At 40.1% G+C, this 26,162-nt stretch overlaps 1 protein-coding gene across 2 annotated transcripts in view; it reads right to left on the reverse strand.

Annotated features, from left to right (window-relative positions):
* TBC1D22A (TBC1 domain family member 22A) overlaps positions 1–26,162 on the reverse strand; it is a 187,107-nt gene that overhangs the window by 80,561 nt on the left and 80,384 nt on the right. The window contains exons 11-12 of one of the 2 annotated variants that reach the window (XM_064142447.1): positions 10,168–10,295; positions 9,904–10,075 (exon numbers count right to left, since the gene is read on the reverse strand). In XM_064142447.1, the coding sequence (XP_063998517.1) occupies positions 10,046–10,075; positions 10,168–10,295 (158 nt within the window). In that variant the 3' untranslated portion in view covers positions 9,904–10,045. Of the gene's footprint in view, positions 1–9,903; positions 10,076–10,167; positions 10,296–26,162 lie in introns of those variants that run through there. The other variant, XM_064142446.1, reaches the window with a different exon arrangement.

The following is a 26,162-nucleotide window of genomic DNA, read 5'->3' on the forward strand; positions in this document are numbered from 1 at the left end:
TCTACTAGAAAAAATAAGGAAAAAAAAAAAAGCTGGCTGCAAAAAGCTCATTAAATGAATGATACTGAATGATAAACTGTCAAATGAAATTCAGTTTGGATATACATGAAGAGGGAAAACCAAAACATACATACTTGACATCCATGACATTAACTGCCAAGACAGACAAGCTGGACTAAATATGAAAAGTTACCTGAAAACATTTCTTTTCAACGGGAGAAAAGAAATGAGAAATCACAAATATAAGAAATAGACAATAACTTTTATCTTGCTCTATGACTCCACAGTGCGCACATCTCTTTAAGTTTTTATTTCGCATATGGCGGAAATAAGATTTATAGCAAAACTCTAAAGACTACAGAGAAGAAAGGTAAGCACAAGAAGTGCATGAAATGGCTTCTATAGGTACAGACAGGTCCAGTTTGGGAAAGGAGCGATTACATGCTGAGACACAAAATCAACTTTGGAAGAGGTGATGGAGGAAAAAGCAACTAAGAATGATTGGATAAATTTGTCATATTAAAGAAGTAATTGGAAGTAAATTCAAAAGATTTTTTTTTTGTTAAACTAAAGGAGGAGAATTTATTTTCCTACTGCACAAATCACAAGAAAAAGCCCCTTGCCCCAGGTGTATAATAAAACAATTAGATACATATTTAATAACACTCAATGGGCATTTTGTAAAGCAGATAGAGATTTAATAAAGCTTCTGAGTAGTAGAAGATGGGAGAGTATATACTTTCTCCATTCTCCTGCTCTCACTCTACATGCTTTGTTTTTTCTATTTAACCTAATCTGGTTCAGGGATTTTTATGGTTCAACCCATGTTTTGTATAAAAAAACAAAACAAAGCAGACCACAGTGAGAGATGTTATGCTCCTGATGAAGGAAACGATGAGAACAATTGTCTACTTATTATCATGAACTCAATACAGAAAAGAGATGTTAGAACTGCCATAAAAACATACCTGGGCAAGAAAAATTAGATCTGTTTTCAATAGATGTATTTTGACTCTGTTGTCTCGGGTGGCTTAAGGCTTTAATTGAGACCAAAGTAGTAATATTTTTCTTGTATAGATTTTTTGGTATCTGTTGAGAAATGCACACCTGATTCAACTTCAATTGCTTTTATTTTATTTTTAAATAAACACTAATCACAACTCTACTGAAAACCAGACTTAATTAATTTTGGTGTTCAGGGAATAAAAATCTCTGATTGAATTTATGTCAAAAATGGAAACACAGGAAAAAAAAACTGTAACTGCAGCTTTGAACATTTTTTAAATTTCAGTGATTGACAGCCAGCCAAATAATGCTATTAGATGTAATCTTTTTTTACCCCCACTTCTCTCCCTTTAATTTTTCTTTTTTTTTTTTTTTGGCAGGAGGTAGTAGTGTTACAATTAAAACAAAAGTTCAGTTACAATAATAAGTCCCAGGAGTTAGATCTCTATTTTTCCCTCTAGATAAAAAGAAATCCTGTGCTTCTGCAGGCTTTCTTGAACTTCAGTAAGATTTTTGAGTCCTCAGCACTTCCAGGAAATCATACCCATACTGTTTATTAAAACATAATATTAGATGTCTACGTGTACCCAAAATACACATCATCAAATGCCAGTCATGAGCTACATAAATGATACCACCAAATAAATAGGAAACAAAGATGCCTGTTAACATACCATGCAGTAGAGTATATAAGGTCCAACATGAGATGCACAACAATAACACCAAGTCAAAAAGTGAGAAAATAAACTCCACCCCTCTTCAAAGAAGGAAAGGACACAAACGGCTGGTCAAGTATATGTGACAATATTGATCTAATGAAGACACATTTTCCAGAGAAAAAGAAATAATGTTTATTTTGAGCAAATGAAGCATCAGTCTCCTGACTTAAGAAGAAAGATTACATTTCAAGGAGGAAGAGGAATCCATCTGCAGAATTGGAGAAACAGAAGCATAAGACAGTAGGTTCCACCAGCAGTGGGTGCTCTCTGTTGAAGTCTGCCTAACAGATGAAATCTGAGATCAAATCTACCATCTATCAATTAAGAAAATCTTAAGAAAAGGCAGCAAATAAACTGGAAAAGGATGAGCAATCACTCTGATTTAACACTAGGGTTCAAATGACAGCTCTGCTCTCTCATCCTCTATCTTGCACTGGCTGTGGCCCTCTCACTGGGCTAATCAGAAGAAAACTAACAAACACTGTTAAGGAACAGGGGGTAACAGGGGCTAGAAGAAAAACTATTTCAGCAGTAAGAAAGGAAATCAACTCACCAGTATTATATAATGCTGTCAGTGCTATTATTTGCTTTCTCCTATACTTTCTGTGAATCTTTGCAATTGTTTTGCATTTTACATGGTAGGACTATATACTTCAACTTGCATTTATTTTCCATGATAGGCCTTAAGTTATCTTGGTAACACTGAACTTTTCCTCAGACAAGAATAAGGTAAAGTTGTAAAGTAGGACACCAGGGCACTGTAAACAGTACCTTTCTCACCTGCCTGTTTTACAGGGTATCCACTGTGTGACTCATTTTTTCAACTACATCAGCCTACCAGTGAGCCAGCAATACAGCAGTCAGGTACCTAGGTGGTACTAAAAAAAAAGGCTTTTTGGCAGGAGAAAAATACTAGGCTGTATGCTTAACTGTAAACATTCACATGGCATTTGCCACCATACACTTAAAACTGAAAAGTAATACACATAGAGGCTACAATTTTCTTTGGTTGTTTTTACTTTTTAATTTTATTTTGTGGGGGGTTTTACTTATTTGTTTGTTTGTTTTGTTCTCTGAGTAAGTTTTTACCCATGGAACTTGTGTCAATCTTTCTTCTGCAAATTATGTACTACTACAGATTTACTTAAGCCGAGAAACCACTGAACAAAGGAGATACAGAAGAGGTAATTTATGTAAGAACATCAGATCAGAAGGAAAACATTGTAATGAAAAACACATACACTCCATTCTACGTGAAATAAAATTAGGTACTTTTGCACTGGGAAAATTCTTATTCTACTTAAAATGGTAGTCAGTATAGAGCCATGTTATCCTCTGTCAGGACGGAATTGTTAAAGACTTCCTTCCAGCTTCAAAATGCTCAGAAATCAAATGTTTTAAAACACTGAGAGTTAAAACTAAACACTGTTCTTCTCCATGCACTGGTATAAAACCACTGATGTCCAAGACCTATATTGCTATTTCCAGTTAGGAATGAAGAGTTCAGAATGGAAGCCATCACTGTAAAGGCACTGCTGCCCACTGTCGACCAGAGAAATACACAGCTACATAACCACAGTGGATCTTAGAAGTGTCTCAAGGACATGTTGTGGTAGGTCTGGTAGGCCAAAAATGGGCTTATCCATGTCCTGGCTTGCCCAGGCATGTTTTTATGTTCTCCCCACTTCTGCTGTGGGGAGAAGCAACTGTGGGGACAGAGAACAAAGAACCTGAAACCTTTGAGTCTAAGGACTCTGGTTTGTCCAGACATGTTCCCCTGCTCCTCCTCCTTCCCTGCCGGGGGAAGCAACAGCAGGAAATAAAACCAAAAGCCCTGGCTTCACCTAAAGTGGTCAGTCTTGGCAAAGTGCCATTCTCATTGGCTAATTTATGTCCAACGGCCCATTAGTCTTGGGCTGGTGCTGATAAAAGGGATGAGCAGGTAGCACAGTGTGCTGCTGCTGCTGCTGCTGCTTCATTGCATCCTGAAGCTCCATGCCCTGAAGAGTTTACCAGGAACAGGCTTTAAAAGCCTGCAAATGATCAGCCTTTCTAGCCAGTGTGGCATTGTGTCAAGACTCCTCATCTCATTGCATCCTGCCTGCCGCTCTGCAAGGCTTCTGCTGAATCAGAAATCAAGAGGAAGCAGGTCAGAGACCATGCTATAGACTCCCAGCTTGCTGAGAAAAGAGCCTGCAACCCCTCCACGTACTTTGGGTACTGTATGATAATATTTTGGGAGTAAATACTTAAAAGCCTCTTGTAATTCACTTACTGCCTTCTGCCATAAGGAGAAAGGAGTTTCCTGTGTCCTCTAGTGGATACAGTATAATTAACCACAAGAATCTTCTCTTCCAGTATAATGTTTGTGTTTGCCACTAAGAAATAAGTGTTCTAGTTTTGCCTATTCCTCACATGTATAAATTTCCAGACCGTGCATTTTAACCTTGTGAATAAGTTTTCTGGTGAGTTTTAATGTTAATAAACAGTTTCATACTTATTAACAATCTTGGATTGGATAGCAAAATTAATACAGATTATTAATTTTGCATAATCCATCACAGGACACCATACATTTTAAGCAATAAACCCAAAGAAACCCTTCAATGAAATACCTTAACTGAAGCAAGGATACTTTCCAAGGTTTTGATGGTAAACATTTAAAATATTTATCTAGAGTAGAAAATAACAGATGCTGAGCATGGAGACAGCCTCATCATTTCTAACACAATATGCTGAATCTTTTAAGTCAGCATTAGAAGCCATGAAAAGTCAGTTTCAAATACACAAAGCAATCTTCAAATTAGTGTCAAAAGGCCCCTCTGGCAATGAAGAATTATAAAACTAACTTGCATTTCATAAGTTCATAGAAAACTGTTAAACATAAATATCCTGAATAATTCAGCCATGACTCTATCTCATTTTACCAAACCTTTATGCCAAAAAAGATGACAAAAAGTAAGATAAAAGAGCTAAAAATATAAAACGGAGGTATGATGTTAAAGTGTTTTGTTTTCTAGAATTTTTCAGATGACAAATTTTATAAACATTCGTATTTATCAGTTCTACAGATCTAAACTTTGAATGCCTTAGGCATAACTTAACAAGCACTTTCTATTTTGAGGTAATTGACAAGGTATTTAGCATTCATCTAAAAAAACCCCAAAGCAACAGCAAACAAACAAAAACTCAAACGAAAACAAAACCAAAAACCATCACCACACAAACAAAGCCAAAAGAAACAACAATAGCAAAGCCCAAATAAGTGAAAAAATATGATAATTCATTCAAATGCACTTCAAGTTAAAGAATAAAACTAGCTTAATATTTATTGCTAAGAAGCTCTCACAACATTCCCTTTGTAAGCAAGACATGTCATGCCTTTTCTTTTTCTACTTTGTTGAGTTCTCCCAGAGAAGACAGTGATGTATTTTAGTGGATTTCATAGATGCAGTTACAGAATACCAGAGTATTTGCTGAAGTGAGGATTTGGGAAGCTCTCAGAACTTTCCTTCTCTGCAGCACTAACTAGCTGAAGTACAGGTACTTTGGATTATATGCCCAATGATTTACTCTACAGAGTCTAACAAATGGGTGATGAATCCTAAATTAAACTACACAGAAAATAAGGCACCAGTCAGAGCACCTTTGCTACCACACCTACTGACAGAAGTAGACATCATTTAAATGTCCAATCCTACTCTCACCAAGTCAGTGATGGAATTGCAATACATTTTGACAAAAAATGAGGTTCTAACACCTTCAGACCAGTTACATATCACACTAGAAAATACGTAACATCAGACTATTTAAGAGTGCTCTAATTTTCCTGAAAAGTCCCTGTTGCAGTTCATGACAAAATGGGTTCTGTTCTCAGAACAACTGGAGATGGCAGTCTGTTTGCAGTCCTCTAACCTTTGGGAGGGTATGGAAGCCAATCAGCACTACCCTGGATCTCTGCAGGAAAAAGGAGAGTGAGAATGCACCCCTGGCCCAGACATGAAGGAATCCAGCAGTCCCACCTGTCTTCTCATTCCTTCCACATGCTCCACCTATCCTGAAACCTCCTCTGGCACTGCACGTGTGCTGTTACTAAATCATGTCGTGCACTGGGACTAGAATTGCCCATAAACAATGCCTTGCAAACACCACATCCCTTCCTATGAGTCATGAGCTAGGTAGAGTCTAAGGAAAAGCCTTTGCACCATCTGTCTGCTGTGGCTAATACTACACTGCAACATGGTTAATTCACCTTCTCTCTGAACTCCTACTGCAGGTAAACCTATTTCTCCTTCCAGTAGTTCAAGAATATTGGGAGAAAAAGTCCATACATGTACATTCTGAGCAGCCACTAGTAGTGACAAATTGTGTAAAACTCTATAAAGATACCACTTAACACTTCAGTCAAAACATTGAACAAACTTCGCCAACTCTCATATATTCACTCCATCCATTATACATGTTAACTTGATAAGACCCATAGGTTGATAATAAATTTGGTATAAGCACAACTGAAATTTGATAAGCAACTAGCAAAAGTGCTGGAGGCTGTTTCAGAAAAAGGGCTAGCAATATAGATGACTGCCTACATTAAGATATCCTTGCAGGTTATAAATACGCTACTGTGGTGGAAGGTCCAAATTATACTCAGAATACATTACCAAGACACATCCTAAACAGCTGCTTGAATGGTGGAAGAAGCATGGGAAAGCAGACAAAAGCCTTGGTGCTTCTCAGTCTATCACAAAGACACCATATTTGGCCTTGCTTTGCAGCCTGCTTTGTCTTTGGTAAACGCAAGTCAAGGATGCTAAGCATGTGCATCTTCCTTTTTTGGTGAAATAACTTAGAATTGGTTCTAAGAGTGTTTTGATCTGTTGCTATTGGTCAAAGACACTCATCAAAATGCTGAAAAACCTAGGCAACTTGTTTGTTTGCTGCTGCCACTTGTTTGCCTTGCACGCCTTTGCACCGCGTAGCTGGGGACTTGCCTCCCCCACAAAGGGAAGACCTGACTACCTGTACTCCACACTGAGCCAAGGGACTGAAATGGCTTGCCCCATGCTGGGATACAGCTGCCTGTCTGAACTCAGCCGAGCCCGAGTCCGTTTGACTCTGGCCGAGTCTAGGCAACAGCCTAGGTGATGAACTAGCAACAACTTGCAACACAGAGACCTGCTGGCCCACCGCTCCATCCCGAGGGCCGGCTCCTTTGCTGTTTACAGCACCGATCAGACTGCTTCAGCCTGCAAACCTGGATCCTGCTTCACCCAGGTGACTGACCACTCTGATGGCCTACCTGAGAACCACGGAGGATTTGCCTCGTGTCCGTGGATCTTCTCAGACAACGCACTCAATCTGAGCTAGGCAAGCAGCAAAGCCCCGCCGTATCATCACCACATGGAAGGCCACCACGTGGCTGGGATATATTTTTTTCTTGCTTATGCTTCTACATATACTTTTAGATTACAAGTATTGAGACTCTGACTAGTGAGTAAACTACCTCTCTTTTCTGAAGTTTGTGAAAGTTTATGTTTAAGGTTTAAGCGGCAGTTTGTGCTGCAAGACTCTCCAATTACTGAAGATGTCTAAAATCTTCCTACACCATTTAAATTAAATCTGACTGTATATATACATTCTGCAAAAATAGTTTTACCAACCACATAATAGAATCTGTGTGTGCTAATTGTAAATAAGTTTGGGGAAATTTTCATCATATGATTTAATAAACTATTTAATAATTTTTATATCGGCCTCATTACAATTCATTTCTAACCCAGATTCAACCCCCTCCTTAACAGCTATTCACCAAGAAATGCATACTGAACAGTCTGTACGCAGCTAAATACCAGAAAACAGTACAGATCTACTGCACCTGCTGAATCAAAACAGAACTGCTCCTTAAGCATGTTTAATACACAAAAATAATTCCATTCTGGGAATAAGAATTCCATTTAGCTATTTATGTATGAGAAATCTTCATTTCAAAAGAAACACTTGAAAAATCCCATTTAAATACCTAAGTATTAAGTTTTAAATACGATGGAGAACTATTGTAACACAGTAGAATGTGCTGAAAATCAGAATTATATAATCTGAACCACTTATTATGAATAAAGACCGCCCTGAAGCATAACTTGAGAAAGGCCTACAGACTAGCAATTGCGAGAGGTTTCTTTTCAGCATGGTATGCTTGAGAAAGCAACCACATGCTTGGTCTTCAAAAGAAATTTCTCAACATTTTTGAAGAATTATAACTCATAGATAAGCACAAAGTGAAGTTTTGTGAAAACTAACTATTTATGTGGCATATGTTGGTGTTTAGTTGGATGGAGGAGGAGCTTTTACATGATTTTAACACAATAATGAGACTAATTATCAAGTACCAAATCCAGTGCTATAGCTAGAATTGTAAAAAAACTTTCAGGAGTTAGAAATGCTGCAGCGATAGCAACAAAATTATTCAAAATGAGTGCATTTAGCTACAGTGAAACATTTAAATAGCTCAATCCTTCAGTTTAGCAAAAAGATCTTATAAAGAATAAGTATTTTCCACTGGAAGAAAATACCCAGTAACAGCAGATATTAAAATGAGCAATAGATGTTCTAATGAGACAAATGTGGTAGAAAGACCCCAGGTGAAAGAAGTAGCCAAACTGAATTCAGAAATTTGTTGAACAGCAAAATAAAATATGCAAGGACACATTAACAGTAGAAATGACAGAACTCTCATTTTTTAACGCTTGGTTATCAGATTTTGATACTGTTCTACAAAACACACTTCACTGAAACAACTTACTGGACTCATTAAATGAATAGCAGTCAATTCTTAACCTTCTGTTAGAGGTCTGGATAGATGGTCTAAATGACTCTGGCATTAAAGTATATGAAACTAAACATTGCTACACAATGACTAGAAATAAAGACAGACATTTAAAGATCTCTACAAGAAATAGTATATCTTACTCTCATATTTATTGAGTTTAGAATTTCTTACAGAATTTAAAATATTTTTACTTTTTTTCCTCTTTTTTTCTGTTAACTTCAACAAAGACTTTTTAAATATGTTGTCAAAATTGCAACCAGAAGAAACTGAAATGCCAATTAATAGAACCAACAATGGGTAAACAGTTTTTCTCCAGTATCAGTTTCTTCACTTGACAGTCAGGCAAGAAATTACTGGGAAAAAAAATTATCTCAACTACAGGCCAATGATCTAAGATGTTTTGTCTGGACAGACTGTCAAAGAGAAGACATGACTGAAGAATTAATGCTAAGAACTGGATATCAGAGAAGAATGTTGGATTGAGTAGTTAAGCAGATGAGTAGTTGTCCTGGAGTCCTGCATACCCCTAAATTCCTCTCCCTCTGTGGTTTGAATGGGAGAGGAAAAGGCGTGAAAAGACCTGTTCCCCCCCCACCCTGCCCTGCAGGCATGAAGGGGGAGAGCAAGGGGCCCTTCTGGAACGAGGGGTGCCCGTGCAGTGCCCACGCTGGAATCGGGCTGGGGATTGGCTGTGGTCTTCGCACCTAGGAAGTGGTAACTCTGCTCTTTGTCTAGAGAGGGTACAAATATTGGGGGATTTCCCACTCTTGGGGTTCCCGCCTTAGAATTTGCCCCTGCCTGGGAGATCGTGCCCGCCTGAGACTTCTCCCCCCCAGCCTGGATAGACTCTGCAGAAGGAGCCCCTGGCACTCTGCTCCGAAGGACAGCTTCCCACCATTAGCACCCTTTAAGCAGGCTCAATAGGCCTTAACGACCCTCCCGTGGCTTCTGAAAAAGAACCCGAGAGGACAAGCAGCTGGACCACCCTTTTCAGCCAGCCCGATTGTGAGTTATTTTGGCTCAGCTTTATTATTAAGTGGGAAGCGCTAATATGTAATAGTTCAATAAGCCTTTTCCAACTTCTGGCTTCCAAAATAGTCAAATTACCTATGGTATCCTTGTAGATCTTCTCAACCGAAACTGAATCTGGCAACTCAAACTAAATTAATTTCTGTATATAGTTTTGGGGGCAGGTTTTTGGGAAAATAATTCTATTTTTATATAAAAATTCCTGACTTGGCCACATTAATTCCCTGCCTCCACAACATTACTAACAAGCTTGAACATCAGAATCAGTTGGAGGGCACTGATTAAGCACATTTCAACGTTTTACTTCTTCGAAGAGACAAAAGGTAATATTAATTTTAACCCATGCTTTGAGAGTGTGTTCATTTTAGTACCATAAATTACTATGACACCAAGTGCTTAGTTTTGAAGGGCAAGAAGACTTGAAGACACTAAATGTTTCTAAGTGGTAACAATCACTGAAGGTCTTCTATCTTATGATGATGATTATTTGATGACACTAAAATGAAAGTTTCAAGAAAAAACATTCACAAACATTATTGGCATGTCCAAAACATATTATCAGTTATGGAAATGCAATAACATACATACTTGGTATGTGTCCCATAACCTGATGGTACACCGTAAAGGGACTTCTCTCATCAGCAGGTTATTCATCCAACGGAAAGCAAATTGCAAATATTTCACCTCGTGCTGATCCAAATGCTTATGAACCTGTTCTGAAGATACAATAAAGAAATATTTTACCACATTTTTTCTGAAATCCTTTAAGTGTTAAATGCACCGTTTGAAAAAGTAAAATACTCCTTCAATCCCAAGCAAATGAAATATGGTGGTGCATGTAAACCTGTATAACTGAATAAAAATCTCCAAAACAGAAACGTCTAGGCAAACATTACATCATATTTTTTTTTCCTGCCTCGAGATAGCTTAAAAAAACTGCTCCAAGTTGCTCTTAAGACTAAGATCAGAGCTTTACAATATACTACAAGAAGTATATAAAGCTACAAAACTAAATTATTAGGTACACATATCCTTACTAATCTCTTGGACTATAAATCATTCAGGACAAGACTGCAAGAAACAATGTTTGCGAATAAAACACTGGCTTGCAAAACTAAAGCACAAGCATTATGAAGACAACATTAAAGTAACAATAGCATAGAAATACCAGGGAACTATACAAGAAGGTCACATTCACTTGAAAAAAAGTGAGATTAATGTGTAGTATAGTATCACACACAGTATCACAGTATCGTCAGGGTTGGAAGAGACCTCACAGATCATCAAGTCCAACCCTTTACCACAGAGCTCAAGGCTAGACCATGGCACCAAGTGCCCTGTCCAACCTTGCCTTGAACTGCCCCAGGGACGGCGACTCCACCACCTCCCCGGGCAGCCCATTCCAGTGGCCAATGACTCTCTCAGTGAAGAACTTTCTCCTCACCTCCAGCCTAAATTTCCCCTGGCGCAGCCTGAGGCTGTGTCCTCTTGTTCTGGCGCTGGCCACCTGAGAGAAGAGAGCAACCTCCTCCTGGCTACAACCACCCCTCAGGTAGTTGTAGACAGCAATAAGGTCACCTCTGAGCCTCCTCTTCTCCAGGCTAAACAATCCCAGCTCCCTCAGCCTCTCCTCGTAGGGCTTGTGCTCAAGGCCTCTCACCAGCCTCGTCGCCCTTCTCTGGACACGCTCAAGCATCTCAATGTCCCTCCTAAACTGGGGGGCCCAGAACTGAACACAGTACTCAAGGTGTGGTCTAACCAGTGCAGAGTACAGGGGCAGAATGACCTCCCTGCTCCTGCTGACCACAACATATTTTGCAACTTAAATAATTTCATAGTATACTAAACAAATACAAATAATAACTAGTTTAGCATCTGAAATCTATGACAACCACTGGCATGGGTTGTTACTGAAGCTAATAGAACTCATCTGCTAAAAGTCTTTATATATTTCACAGAACTTACTCCAAAAATGATCACAGACATTCTGGTAATAGGTTTTAGCCAAGAGGCTCATGTATGCCATTAGCATGATGTAAATGACAAATTCTGCAGAAATGCTAATGTGCTATTTTGGATAAATTAACAAGAAGTCTTAGTTAAAGCTGAAATAAGAAATTCCTACTGTATCTCTTTATACAAAAGCACTCCTGGCAGATTTTGCTTCCCAGGTCATCCCTCGCCCACATTCACAGAGGTGTATTGTTAACTAAATGGTGGTCTTACGAATTTTACATTTCTGAGAAGTATCTAAAAAGGAACTAAAATACTAAATAAATTTAAATAGTACCCCCAGGAATATAGTAGCACCGTTAGAGGAAACATTCCCTAAAGACTAAGGTAGTAGAAGTTAAATTATACTAAATTACAATACAGACTGATTTTTTTCCTCAAGGGTATCTGCTGTATGAATAAACATGTCAGCCAACACAACCGAGTTGTTTCAACAGAGAAGCAAGAAAGAGATTTTTTGTTAGATTTTAAGAACAAGCAGCTGTGCACTTTTTTTTTAAAGTAAGACCAGCCACAAGGTGTTAAAGTGACCCAGGAGTCCTTAAACTTTTTAAACAGGGGACCAGTTCATTGTCCCTCAGACACTGTTGGGAGCTGGACTACACTTTGTCAGAGGCCAGACTATAGTTTGGTTCCAGCCCAGTCCCAGCGGGTGCTTGGGTGCTGCGGAGGCCGGCGAGTGGATTAAGTAGCAGGAAGTGGCTGCTTGGTTTCCCCCCCAAACCCTGGTGGGGAGGGGGTGTCAGGGGCTCCTGAGGACAGTCTCCAGCAGTATAGACAGACAAAGAAGGTATTTAGTAACTCAGCCTTCTTTGTGCCCTCTGTCACCAAGACACCCACCTCATTCAGCAGAGGGCCTACATTGCCTCTAACATTAGCTTTCCTGCAATGTACTTGAAGAAGCCCTTTTGTTATCCTTGACCTCCCTTGCAAGGTTGAGTTCCACCAAGGCCTTAGCCTTCCTAGTTGTTTCCCTACACCCTCTGACAACAGCCCTATACTCCTCTCAGGTGGCCAGCCCCTCCTTCCATGATCTGTAGACTCTTCTTCCACTTAAGTTTGCTTAGCAGTTTCTTACTTAACCATGCAGGTCTCCTGGCTCCATTTCTCAATTCCCCACTTGCTGGGATGCACTGAACTTGAGCTTGGAAGAATAGCTCCTTAAATGTTAACCAACTATTGTGGGCCCCCCTCTGCTTTCTAGTACCCTGTCCCATGAGATTTCACCAAGCAATTGCTTGAAAAGGCCAATGTTGGCCCTCCCGAAATCCAGGGTTGTAGTCCTGCTTGATATCCTGTTCCCACCAGACAAAATCTTGAACTCCACCATCTCATGATCATTAAGGCCAAGGCTGCCCTCAACCTTCACTGCTTCAACCAGACCCTCCCTGTTGGTGAGGATAAGACCTAGCAGTGCTCCCCTCCAAATTGGCTCCCCAACTATTTGACACTGGAGGAACCTTTTGGACTGTGGCTGGCTGAGTAGCCCTTCCAGCAAATACCTGGATAGTTAAAATTCCCCATGAGAAGCAGGGTGTGTGACTGTGAGGCTGCTGTTAGCTGCCTCTAGAAGGCCTCATCAACTTCCTGATCCTGATCAGGTGGCCTGTAATAGACACCCACAACTGTATCACCCATACTAGCCTGTCTCTTAATTTGCACCCACTAGCTCTCAACTCACCCCTCATCTACCCCTGGACAGAACTCAAGACATTCTAGTTGCTCCCTCACATAAAGAGCAACTCCACCACCTTGCCTTGCTGACCATTCTTTCCTAAAAAGGACACAGCCATCCACAACCCCATTCCAGTCATGTGAGCTGTCCCAACCTCGTGACTGCACGTAGGTTTCTAACTCCTCCTGTTTATTCCTCATGCTGCATGCATTGGTGTATAAACATTTCAGGGATGGAGTCAAGTACATAGTTTTCAGCCTTGTAGGGGGACTGACCCTCTGGTTATCTAAAATGCCAACACCACTTGCCCTCCCGAGCCCTCAAGTAACCTGCCCAAAGCCCTGAAGTCTTCTAAAATTGTTTTTATACTCCTATACACTGCCTCATCGCTCTCAGTCTGAATAACCAGTAGTGGGTAACAGTCCGATGGCTGCACCAAACTAGGAAGTCTTTTACAATGTCCCTAGCCTGTGCCCCAGGCAAGCAGCAGGCCTCCCTGTGGGATAGACCTGCCCTGCAAATCAGACCCTGTTTGCCTGAGAAGGGAACTCCCTACTACTACCACTTTTCTTTGCAAACATTTCTTATAACACTAACCATATGATTAGATACCTCTGGCATACAACAGACTAAATGGCTACTATGAAATGTGAAAAGTTAGAGAATGAGAGCGGAAAGACAGTATTCCTGTGCTCTTTTAAATGATCTCTTCAAGTCCCAGATAATCTTTCTCCGTCCCTCCCATTATGTGTTGTGGTGGAGGGTTGCAAAGCCCTCTTGCAAAGCCCTCATTTGGACAGAATTGTGGCCCAAGGTCCATCAATCGCGGGGTCAAAAGTCCACGGCACCAGCCCAGGGAACTGACTAAGCCGCCGTTCCTAGCTGTGGGAAGATTTCTCCTGCAGCGGGGCATAAGCTGTAAACATGAGACCTTGTTTTGGGAAAGGGTCCTTGAGTTCGCAGGCAATGTGAACTCCCCACGCACACCTGCTGGGGGCTGACCCTGCCAGCCCCTGGCGTGGAACCACAGATTGTTTTGGTAGGAAAATAACCTATCTGTGTCTTGCACATAACTTTGAGCCAATCGGAATTGTCCACTTGTGCCAGCCTAGTCTGGCTGGATACACCTCCTCTGAACAGTATTTATGACACTAGCACTTGCTCTCTGCACTTGCACTGCGTTGATGCTTCACACGCTCTGCACGGCCCGACACGGCACGGCATTCGCACCGCACCAGACGGCACTGATCGAACTGATCGCACTCGTCAGCGCCCCGATCGGCGCCTCGCCAGCCTCCGGACCGCCAACGCCCAGCTTGGCTGGTACCCGTGGAAGCCTAAACAGCGTGCTCCAATAAACTCTGAATTGTTCCAATCTACGATACTTGGGACTTTCAAACTGACTCTGGACAGTGAGTAACTGAGAAACTCGATTTAAGCCAGAACAATCTCTCAAAGCCTTCCAGTGGAACTCTTTCAGGCCACAGACTCTCTTCCTAAATCCTTTTCAAATCTTTGCTAAATTCCTAATTTGTTGTGCATAGACATTCTGCAAAAATAATCTCGCAACCGCATACAAGGAACTTACGTGGGGTAGTTATAAATAAGTTTGGGGAAGGGGGATTCCTAGCATATATAACATTAAATCTTTTAAACTCTTTAAAAATCAGCCTCGTATTTCATTCCCCGAAACCCAGACAAACTCCTCCGCGACACGTGTGCAGGAAAAAGACAACAGCATTATCACTGAACACTGTGCCTGCATATTGTTGATATCTCTTGACTTCAGATAGCTTTTTCCACTACACATAATAGCTTAACCCTTGAAGTTTAAAAACTCCGTGCAACATTTTAGGTCAGTTATCCAAAACCAAGTACATAATTGCTACCACGTGTCTGCCTTTGCTATAGGCAAATTTAGCTGCAAGTTAAATATACTGAGGTGTTACATTTATTTTTTAAAAGTCACATTTAGATACCTATATGGCAAAGTACTATAATTAGATAATCCACTGTATCATGCAAGATGAAAAAGGCAGTTTTATTTCTAGCTGGTTACTCAAAATCATTTTTGTTCTTCACACAGCCACTGAAAGCAAGTAATGAAGAATAATGATTTAAATTGTGCCAGTTGTGATATTTCAGCTACAGTTGTTAAAAGGCATAATGAATTTGTTGAAAGTTGCTTTCTAGTCTAAACAAGTTGAAAAACAGACTACTAAACTCCATGCATTATATACAATTGATGTAAGACTGGAATAGATGATGCATTGAGTGAAAACACTCATTCTTCCTGCATTGCAAGTAATGTAGAGACTCTTCTGCTGATAAAGGTAATTTGGACAGTCATAATCTAAATTTAAATTTTCCATTTCAGTGAAAATAAGTACATGTGTGGAATGAAAAAGCAAGATATGTAATTACTGTCAGCATTCAGACTTCAAATGTTTTATAAAAAATACTTCTACTGCAGTTTCTGACAGTAACTTTTTATATTTTTTAAACTTCTTTTATCAAAATTCAAAAGAGAGAAGAATTATATTTAATAAGTTTCCCAGCACTTTCAATATATCTCTATATAAAGCTCTGGTGAAGCAACTCTACTGATTAAAGAATAAAATACATTATACAGGTGCATTTCAAAGTAGCATACTGTCAGGTTTTAGTTCAAAGAAAGAAATGAATGTGTACATTTCTCATGAAAAGCCATACAATTCTTCTCAAAATGTACACAGGATAGAAGAGGAACTCCTCTGGTACCAATCCAAAATTAACACTAAAACAATCAGTCAACTTTTACCACAGAGGTTTATTTGTATTGCCATTTACACACGCTGAATCAGACAATCATTTAAGTTGTAAAAGAGCTTTAAGAAGATCAAACCTAACTAGAAATCTAACACTGTCAAGCCCACTGCTAAACCACTACCTTCAGCCACATTTAAATGCCCCCAGGGCTCCATAGCTTCCCTGGACAGCCTGCTCAAATGTTTGACAATAATTTTTATGACTTTTTTTCTCAATGTCCAATGTAAACTTCTCATGGTGCAATTTGAGGCAGTTTCCTCTTATCCTATCACTTGTTAATTAGAATCATAGAATCAACCAGGTTGGAAGCGACCTCCAAGATCATCCAGTCCAACCTAGCACCCAGCCCTATCCAGTCAACTAGACCATGGCACTAAGTGCCTCATCCAGTCTTTTCTTGAACACCTCCAGGGACGGTGACTCCACCACCCTGGGCAGCCCATTCCAATGCCAATCACTCTCTCTGTGAAGAACTTCCTCCTAACATCCAGCCTATACTTCTCCCGGCACAACTTGAGACTGCGTCCCCTTGTTCTATTGCTGGTTGCCTGGGAGAAGAGGCCACCCCCCACCTGGCTACAATGTCCCTTCAGGTAGTTGTAGAAGAAGAGACAAACACCCAAATCACTACAGGCTCCTTTCAAGCAGTTGGAGGAAGCAGTAAGGTATCTCTAAGCATCCCCTTCTCCTGGTTAAACAACCTCGGTTTCCTCAGCAGCTCCTCACAGGACTTGTCCAGGTCCCTCCATAGAACCTCCTACCCTCAAGCATGTTAACACTCCCGTCTAACTTGGTGTGATCTGCAGACTTACTGAGCATACATTCAATTCCCTCGTCCAGATCATTAATAAAGATGTCAAACAGAACTGGCCCCGATACTGAGGAACACCATGTGTGACCAGCCATCAACTGGATTTACCTCCATTTGCCACAGCTATTTGAGCTGGTCATCCAGACAGTTCTTTTACTCAGTGCCTATCCAAGCCACAAGCAGCCAGTTTCTCCAGAAGAACACTGGAGAAGGTCGTGTCAAAGGCTTTACTGCAGTCTAGGTAGACAATGTTCCAATGACACTCTAGCAGGCTTTTCTTTCTGGACCATGTCAACGAAGGCAAGCATTATAGAATATTCATTCAGACTAACACAATGGAAGACAAGTCAAAGAAAGCAAACTGTCACCTTTCAGGAAACAGTATTCACATATACTACAGATGAGATTCTCCACTGTGTAATTATCTTTATTTTCCAAGTAGTCACCTCATGAAGAGCAACTGGCATTAAAACAAAATAAACATCACAAACTGTAAACTTAAGAGATAATACAAAGGCACCTAGTAAGAAAGGAAAACATCTAGAAGAGCCATTGTTAAACCCCTTTATTTTTTAAATATATAATATCTCTTGCAGTCTTTAATTCTCTAACTACTATTTTAGAACGTTCCTATATGAAAATATGATTCTAACAATGACAAGAAGTTTTTAAAAGCAAACAGAAGTATTTATTTGGCAGGTAGTAAACTTTTGGAGGAACCTAGTGGAGAGAGAACTATCATGCATAACTAAGAACTACTTCAGAGATACTTAAGGCCTTCAGTAACTATTTTATTATTCCCTGAAGTAGCCTTTGATATTAAATACAACTTAACATTTTTCCAGACACTATAAGAAACACTGTTCATAGACCAGTACGATCCAAATCTCCTCCTGCTTTCTGTTCATTAGTAAGAAAGATAAGAAATTGAGGTCGTCTGCAGCTGCAGAATGTTACAAATATTTCATAGAATTTGTTCTTTTCCCTAGGAAACAGTTTTGAAACAAACTGAATTGGTTGTATTTACAATCTGGATACCTTTCGCCCCATGTCAGGTCAAGCATTGTAAAAGAAAATAAAAATCATTATTTATAACCTAACTCACTCGATTTAACAGATAAAGGTGACAATGAATCTTCACAACATAGAGCAGAGCAAGTCTGTATTTTTCATAATGTCTTGTGATAGACAGTGAAAAAATTACAATATATGGCATTTCATTACCCCATGGCTGATCAGACATCTCCCATGCACTACCATTCAAACACGAACATCGTCATTAGAGGTATCAGCTAAATGCAGCCACTGATTGTTAGAAATATGGCATTTCATTACCCCATGGCTGATCAGACATCTCCCATGCACTACCATTCAAACATGAACATCGTCATTAGAGGTATCAGCTAAATGCAGCCACTGATTGTTAGAAATATGGCATTTCATTACCCCATGGCTGATCAGACATCTCCCATGCACTACCATTCAAACATGAACATCGTCATTAGAGGTATCAGCTAAATGCAGCCACTGATTGTTAGAAATATGGCATTTCATTACTCCATGGCTGATCAGACATCTCCCATGCACTACCATTCAAACATGAACATCGTCATTAGAGTTACCAGCTAAATGCAGCCACTGATTGTTAGAAGGATGAATTCTAAAAAATAAAATCACGTGGCATCAGCTCAAATTCATTCACAAAGGATGTACTTGCAAGCCTGGAATTTGTGTAGCACCAACTGGCTTTTTTTGTGTGATACTGTAACAACTGTGCTTCCCTCCTGGTGCAACAGTGCCGTTCCTACGCTACAGAACTGTTTTCACAGCCCAGCCCGTTCCGAGTACAATATGCCATGTACAAGCCAAGTAAACGGTGAACATTAACAATTTGTTTTCCAATTTCTTCATAATGATGTGACTTGTATCCCACTTTGAGGCCACGAGCTACCCGAGAAGTGACTCTTACCCCTTTCCCAGAGTAAGAATGAGGATATTGCATATTGATTGGAAGGTTGAAGAGAAAGTCTATTTACAAGAGCATATGTACAAAAGGCCATCAGGTAGAATAAGTACAAAACCCATTAGGCCCAAATTGGCCTCCACCCCTTCCACCCTCAGTCTGCCTGAGGGTAGGCCAAAACTGCCATCCCCAGCTGGGGCCTACAAGGCCTCAGCAGGCCACATGACACAGCTCACAATTCCCTGTCACCTAGTAGCCATGTCCCCCACAGACCATGAGATAAGAAGGAATGTGTGTTGTTCCTTCTCTATTTATTATTTCTCTTTTTTGAAAGTCAGGGAAAGATGAAATTGTATTTTCTTATAGTATAAGTATAACAATGTAAAGAGAAATAATAACTAGAGAAGGAAGGAAAAAAAAAACAAAACAACAATACAATAACCTTAAGGGAGATGGGGGAAGGGTCAAGCAGCAGCGAAGCAGCAGAAGCAGCAGTAGCCAAAACAGCAGCCGGGGAAGATAGGCGAAGCTGCAGCAGCAGAAGCCAGCGGGTGAAGAGGCAGAACAAGCTGTGCTTCTAGACATTAAGTTCTTGATGCTCCAATGAAATTATATTAATTTATCTATTGTTGCCATTTATGTGGCCTATCCCTGGAATGTTCATCTCTCCCCTATGTCTGAGCTAGAGGATCAGCTCAAACGGCCACACTTTTAAGCTATGATACTGCAAAACAGAATAGAATAGCAGTATTACGATATCCTGGGATTGAGTACTGTTTTCTTCATTGTGCAAAGCAACCAACTAGATTTTATTCCACTTAATGCTTTATTCTACTTTAATTCATCATTAGTAAATGACTGCTCTCTTGTTGAGTAATCTATCTACCAAAAGCTACTTCATTCTCTCTCATCTTTCAAAGCCAGTACATTTATGGGAGACAAAGGTCAGAGTCTGGAGTAAAACCTCTATACCAGATGTTGCAGGTTAAAACTCACAACTCCCTAACCTGAATTAATGGAAGTTTGAATAGAAGTAGGTATGTCAAAACTGCATCTAATTAGTGAGTTATTACTACATATATTGGTTTTATTAGTATACATTAATAACAAAAGTAACTTATGATGACCGAAAAAGACATTCTAAAAGATCATAAATGTACACTTGAAGAAAAGATCTGATTATGATACACAATTCTGCTTCGAATAACAGTAGAGCTCTAAGTAAAATATTTACATGCTGTAATGGTTTGAGAGTTACCCCACTGCCCCACTCTCATGAAATCATCCAGACTAGACTCAGCTGTCTGGAAGTTAAGGAATGAGGCTTTCTATTTACAACTTAGCACAATATACATGCAGATATTTACAATCTATTACAATCTTTACAGCTATAACAGAAATATACATGTTAAAAGTAACACAGAAACACAACACCCTTCCCAGAAATCAGTCCCCAGGAGGGGCTCCCAACCACCCTTCCACCTCTTTTCCACTCCTCTACCTTATCCCAAAGTTTGCCTTACATGCAAGGTGAGTTTGGAGGATTGGCAAGTGGGATTAGAAGAAGAATGATCAGTTGGGTTACACAGAAGCAGCTCAGGGAGAGAAACACAGACTCTGACAGAGAGAGACCCACTGTGTTATACATGTTTTATGTTATTTTTTTTAAACATCTCGGCAAGTCTGTGAGTGAAGTAGACATCACCATTGTCTCCTTTTCACAGCCTATAATTTTTCTCATTAAAATATTCAAATTAGCCTCAAACCAGCACACATGCTTATCATATATTGCTCCAGAATTAGATTGCCTTTTATAACTGGCTAAACTCATCCATTGTAAGAATTAAAATTAAAAAAAAAAAAAAACTTCATTGAAAAGTCCTCTACAAAATGAAGACGACTGGCAGAAACCAGAAATATCACCAAATTATATTCTTTTCATGGCCTATAATTTGGAGATAACAGTCTATTTAAATTTAGCTCACTAAATGCACAGCTAGTAACTATGAGAAATATCTTACTCATACACAAAAGATATGGCAAATATGCCAACATTAAAATGTTCAAGATGCTGATCCCAAAGCAAAAGAAGAAAACACTAGAGAAGGGAAGACCTCGTTGCTTCAGGGAATCAGATAAAAGCAGCAATTTTGAGGTACCCAACACTAGACCAGGTTGCTAAAGGCTTCATCCAACATGGCTTTGAATACTTCCAGAGTTGGAGCCATGACAAGTTCTCTGGGCAACCTGTACAAAGCACCTCACCACTGTCACGGCAAAGGTTTTTTCCGTAACATCTAACCTAACGCTAGCCATCACCCCTCATTCTATCACTACACACCTTTGTAACAAGTCGCTCTCCAACTATCCTGTACACCCCCTTTAAATACTGGAAGGCTGCTACAAGGTCTTCCCAAAGACTTTTTTTTTTTTCCCAGGCTGAATAAGCTGTAACAGGAGAGGTGATCCAGTCCACTGATCATCTTCACAGCCCTCATCTGGACCCACTCTAAGAGTGCCATATTGGTTTTGTTTTGGGGGCTCCACAGCTGGACACATTAATCCAGGTAGTGTCTCAAAAGAGTGGAGCAGAGGAAGATAATCACCTCCCTTAACCTGATGGCCATACCTCTTTTGGTGTGGCACAGGATACAGTTAGCTTTCTGGGCTGCAAGTTCACACTACCGGCTCATGCTGAGCTTCTCACCAACCAGCGCTCCCTAGTCTTTCTCTCCAAGATTTCTCTCTATCCATTCTTCATTCAGCCTGTATTTGTGTTTGGCATCATCCCAAACCTGAAAACAGCACGTTCTGGCTATTTAAAAATTAAAATGCTTCAGAAGTCAGGAATTTACAAAAAAAAAATTACAGTCAGTCTCAACTCTTGCTAAGATCTCTGAACTTTGTAATAGCATACATATATAATCTACATGGGAAAACATAAAAATATGATTTTTCCATTTCTTGTTACTAAGACTCAGGATTTAATCCTACGAGATTGGTGATTACTGGTGAAAAAATCTGGAACACTACAAACAAAATTTATTTAGCTACAAGAAAACAAAAACACAGATCAGTCTGTGCAGAGCACAGATGCAAACCCTTGGAGCTGTTCTCTAAAGGATGTAGAAAAAGTCTTCACTAACTTCCCACAGAAGCTGTAGAATATTTATACTAAGTATAGTCTCACAGTATTTCACAGTATCATGAGGGTTGGAAGAGACCTCACAGATCATCAAGTCCAACCCTTTACCACAGAGCTCAAGGCTAGACCATGGCACCAAGTGCCACGTCCAGCCTTGCCTTGAACAGCTCCAGGGACGGCGACTCCACCACCTCCCCGGGCAGCCCATTCCAGTGTCCAATGACTCTCTCAGTGAAGAACTTTCTCCTCACCTCAAGCCTAAATCTCCCCTGGCGCAGCCTGAGGCTGTGTCCTCTCGTTCTGGTGCTGGCCACCTGAGAGAAAAGAGCAACCTCCCCCTGGCCACAACCACCCCTCAGGTAGTTGTAGACAGCAATAAGGTCACCCCTGAGCCTCCTCTTCTCCAGGCTAAACAATCCCAGCTCCCTCAGCCTCTCCTCATAGGGCTGTGCTCAAGGCCTCTCACCAGCCTCGTTGCCCTTCTCTGGACACGCTCAAGCATCTCAACGTCCCTTCTAAACTGGGGGGCCCAGAACTGAACACAATACTCAAGGTGTGGTCTAACCAGTGCAGAGTACAGGGGCAGAATGACCTCCCTGCTCCTGCTGACCACACCATTCCTCATGCAGGCCAGGATGCCACTGGCTCTCTTGGCCACCTGGGCACACTGCTGGCTCATGTTCAGGCGGGTATCAATCAGTACCCCCAGATCCCTCTCTGTCTGGCTGCTCTCCAGCCACTCCGACCCTAGCCTGTATCTCTCCAGTCATCAGTACAGCCTTTCTGGTTTCTAGAAATGCTAATAAGAATCCAACATAAACAATAAATAAATGTAATATTATAACAAGTTATTTTGTTGCTTTTGGGGGGTTTGTTGCTGCTTGTTTGTTTTCTTGATTTTGTCTAGAACTGCTTTCTCACTAATTGAGACAGAATGCCACAAAATTTAACATCTTTCAATGTTTATGGAATCCCAACATTTATCTACAAATGCTCAGCCTTCTCCAAATGGGTATTTTAAATTCTAATGTAATTACCAAATTTCTTACATTAAACTGAAGCTAAGACTCTCTCAAATACAAAATCATGCAAATACTAAACATATGTAAATTCTGTGAACACAAATCCCGAATTGATTTTGCATTCCTAGACCATACCTGTCTATTTTCAAGCCTAGATTAAGTAAAAATTGAAGATAACGTGCCCATGGATGTGATCTTTTATAAACCATGAGAGATGGTTCACAATCTAGAGCAGAAAAGCTTTACTGACATTACAGGAAACTGAAAAGATAATTAGTTGTAATAGATTCCTTGTATTATTGATCTATCTATGGAACCTCTCAATAATGTTGCATAATTCCTAGAACAAGCTGAGTGATAATGGTGAGATAAATGAGATTAAATAATGTTTTATCTTCAAATTTCATTGTCTCTATAGCAACATTCTATTAACAAACTCAACTTTTTTATTAAATATAATTAATTAAAATTCTTTTCTGGCATTTAAGCAGACTGAGATTATGATTAAATTAAAAGAGCAGCTTTGCTGATTGAAGTCTACTGCAACATTTGGTACTGCATGCACAAGGACAGCTACTTTGAGAGGAGCTGTTATCCATAAGGTTGGTTTAATGAAGGTTGCTTGAATCACTAATATAATGCATTAACACTTCTCATATATTGGTAATCAACTACTATTAGCAAACAAATTGTACAAGCTTCACACACTCACAGAGCTACTTACTGCATTAAGATTCTGTTTATGATGTAGTTACTGGCATCGAGAAAACAATGTGACATAGTAGCAACAGGAATATTATTTTATTTCATAATAGCCAGAATTAGCACTTTGGATATTTACAGTAGATATAGATCATGAGATTTCTTTTTGAAAAACACTTACTGAATTCCTATCAGCCACATGTTTCTCTTTAACTACAGTATAGCAGACCTACTGCAAGGATAAAACCTCAAAAGCACAAAGGAATGGAGAAGAGAAAGCACAACAGCATAACATTTAATTAAACTATGTTGTGATTCCATCAAAAAGTCAACTAGGTCAGGATTCCTTACTAATACATCCAAAAGTTTATGAAACGACAGCAATACACATCTACCACTATCTAACAAAAAATTATTTTCATCTTATATGTACTTTGGTGGATGTTTCTGGCAAAAGGAAGAAACTGAGCGAATAGCCTCATAGACAAAAAAAAAAGGCCCTAAGAATACTGGAAAAAGTAATCTTTTACTATCTAAAACTGTATTATAAGGGTTGTGATGATCAGTGCAAAGTCCAAATGACAGCTAATTCACTAATGGCATCCCCAGAGGCCAATACTGGGTCTGATACTGTGCAACACATTAATTAAACAACTAATAATGGCACAGAGTGAACACTCTATGGATACTGGGAGGAATAGCTGACATGTTGAAAGTCAGCACTGCTACTCAGAGAGACCTTGGCAGACTGAGGGAATGACTCACAAGAACATCCTGAGTTTCAGGGGAAGCCAACATCCTGTATCTGGGATGGAATAGTCTCATTCAACAGCACTGGTAGGGCACCAACTGGCTGGACAGCAGGTCTGCTAAGGAGGACTTGGTCTCGGTAGAAAACAGGCTGCGTGTCCTTGCAGAAAGAGAGGAGAACTACATATTGGCTTTCTAAGCAAGAGAGAAGTAAAAAATGTCAGGAGAAGCAATTCTTCCTCTGTAATCACTACTTTTGAGAGAGTGTGTGCAGGATTGTGTTCAGTTCTGGAACACTAGCATACAAGAGGACTTTGTGCACTGGCAGGAATTTGGGTTCTTTAAGCATAGGTTGATTTATACAACACAAAGCCTGATGGCAGTAGACACGATAGAGCTCTCTCAAAGAGGGAAAAGGATCCTAGCACAGAAGGTATCAGGATTCACTGAAAGCTTTAAACAAGATTTGAAGTGCAAAGCAAAGAAAACTGGGCTTGCTAGAAATAAGTTCAATGTTTGAAGTATGCTGTGCTAGAGAGGTCCTCTGCTCTGAGGTTTCAACAAATAGGTGAACCCACCACCTCCCAGGGCAGCCTATTCCAAAGCCTGATAATCCTTTCAGTCAAGATTTTTTTTCCTAATACCAAATCTAAACCTCCCCTGATGCAACCTGGGGCCATTTCTTCTTGTTCTGTCATTTGATACTATGGAGCTGTAGAGACCCCTCAGCCTTCTCTTCTCTAGACTAATCCCAGTTCTCTCAGCTGCTCCTCATAAAACTTGCTCTCTAGACCCTTCACTAGCTTCACTGCCCTTGTCTGGACGCATTCCAGAAACTCCATGTCCTTGTAGTGAGGGGCCAAAACCGAACACAGAATTTGAGGTGCAGCCTCACCGCTGTCAAGTATAGGGAAACAATCACTTCCCTAGTCCTTCTGGTCACACTATTCCTGATACAGACCAGAATGTTGTTCTTGGCCATCTGAGAACATTGCAGGATCAAGCACTTGGCCAGCACAAGGCCAGCACTTGACCTTGTTAAATCTTATGCAGTTGAGCTTTGACCATTGATCTTGCCTGTCCATATCCCTCTGCAGAGCCTTCCTATCTTCCAGCACATCAACATTCCTGCATCAGGACTATCATCTTGAACTTCCAGCAGTCAGACTGTGGCCTGTGTTAGAGATTGGTAAAGAGAGATCCTTGGGAGGCAGTCCTTAAGGGCCAAGAAGTCCAGGACCACTGGACACGGTTTAAGTGAGAATTCTTAAAGGGCCAGAAACAGACCATCCCCATGTGCTGAAAGACAGGTTGGTGGGGAAGAAGGCCAGCCTGACTGAATAGAGAGACACAGTAGTGACTCAGGGTAAGTAAGAGAGTTTATGGTCTTTGGAAGAAGCATATCAGTAGCAACAACCTTTTTTTAAAATTCAACATAGTTTCTACTATGAAAAGTTATTAAACTGTATTTTCCTTACGCTGAAGTGTTACAATACCCATTTCTAAATAGTCTCTATTAACTTCTACATATGTTACAGGTATGTCATACAGACAACGTGCAAAATACATCTGTAATAAGATGAGTTTTATGTGCTTTCTCTATCTATGTAGTTCAAACAAGGAAACCATTCTCTTCTACTCAATCAGGTAAACAACAAGTTACATGACATCTAGTTAAGACTTAAGTAAAATCA

Source organism: Pogoniulus pusillus, chromosome 4, assembly GCF_015220805.1.
Source record: "Pogoniulus pusillus isolate bPogPus1 chromosome 4, bPogPus1.pri, whole genome shotgun sequence".
Classification (NCBI taxonomy): domain Eukaryota; kingdom Metazoa; phylum Chordata; class Aves; order Piciformes; family Lybiidae; genus Pogoniulus; species Pogoniulus pusillus.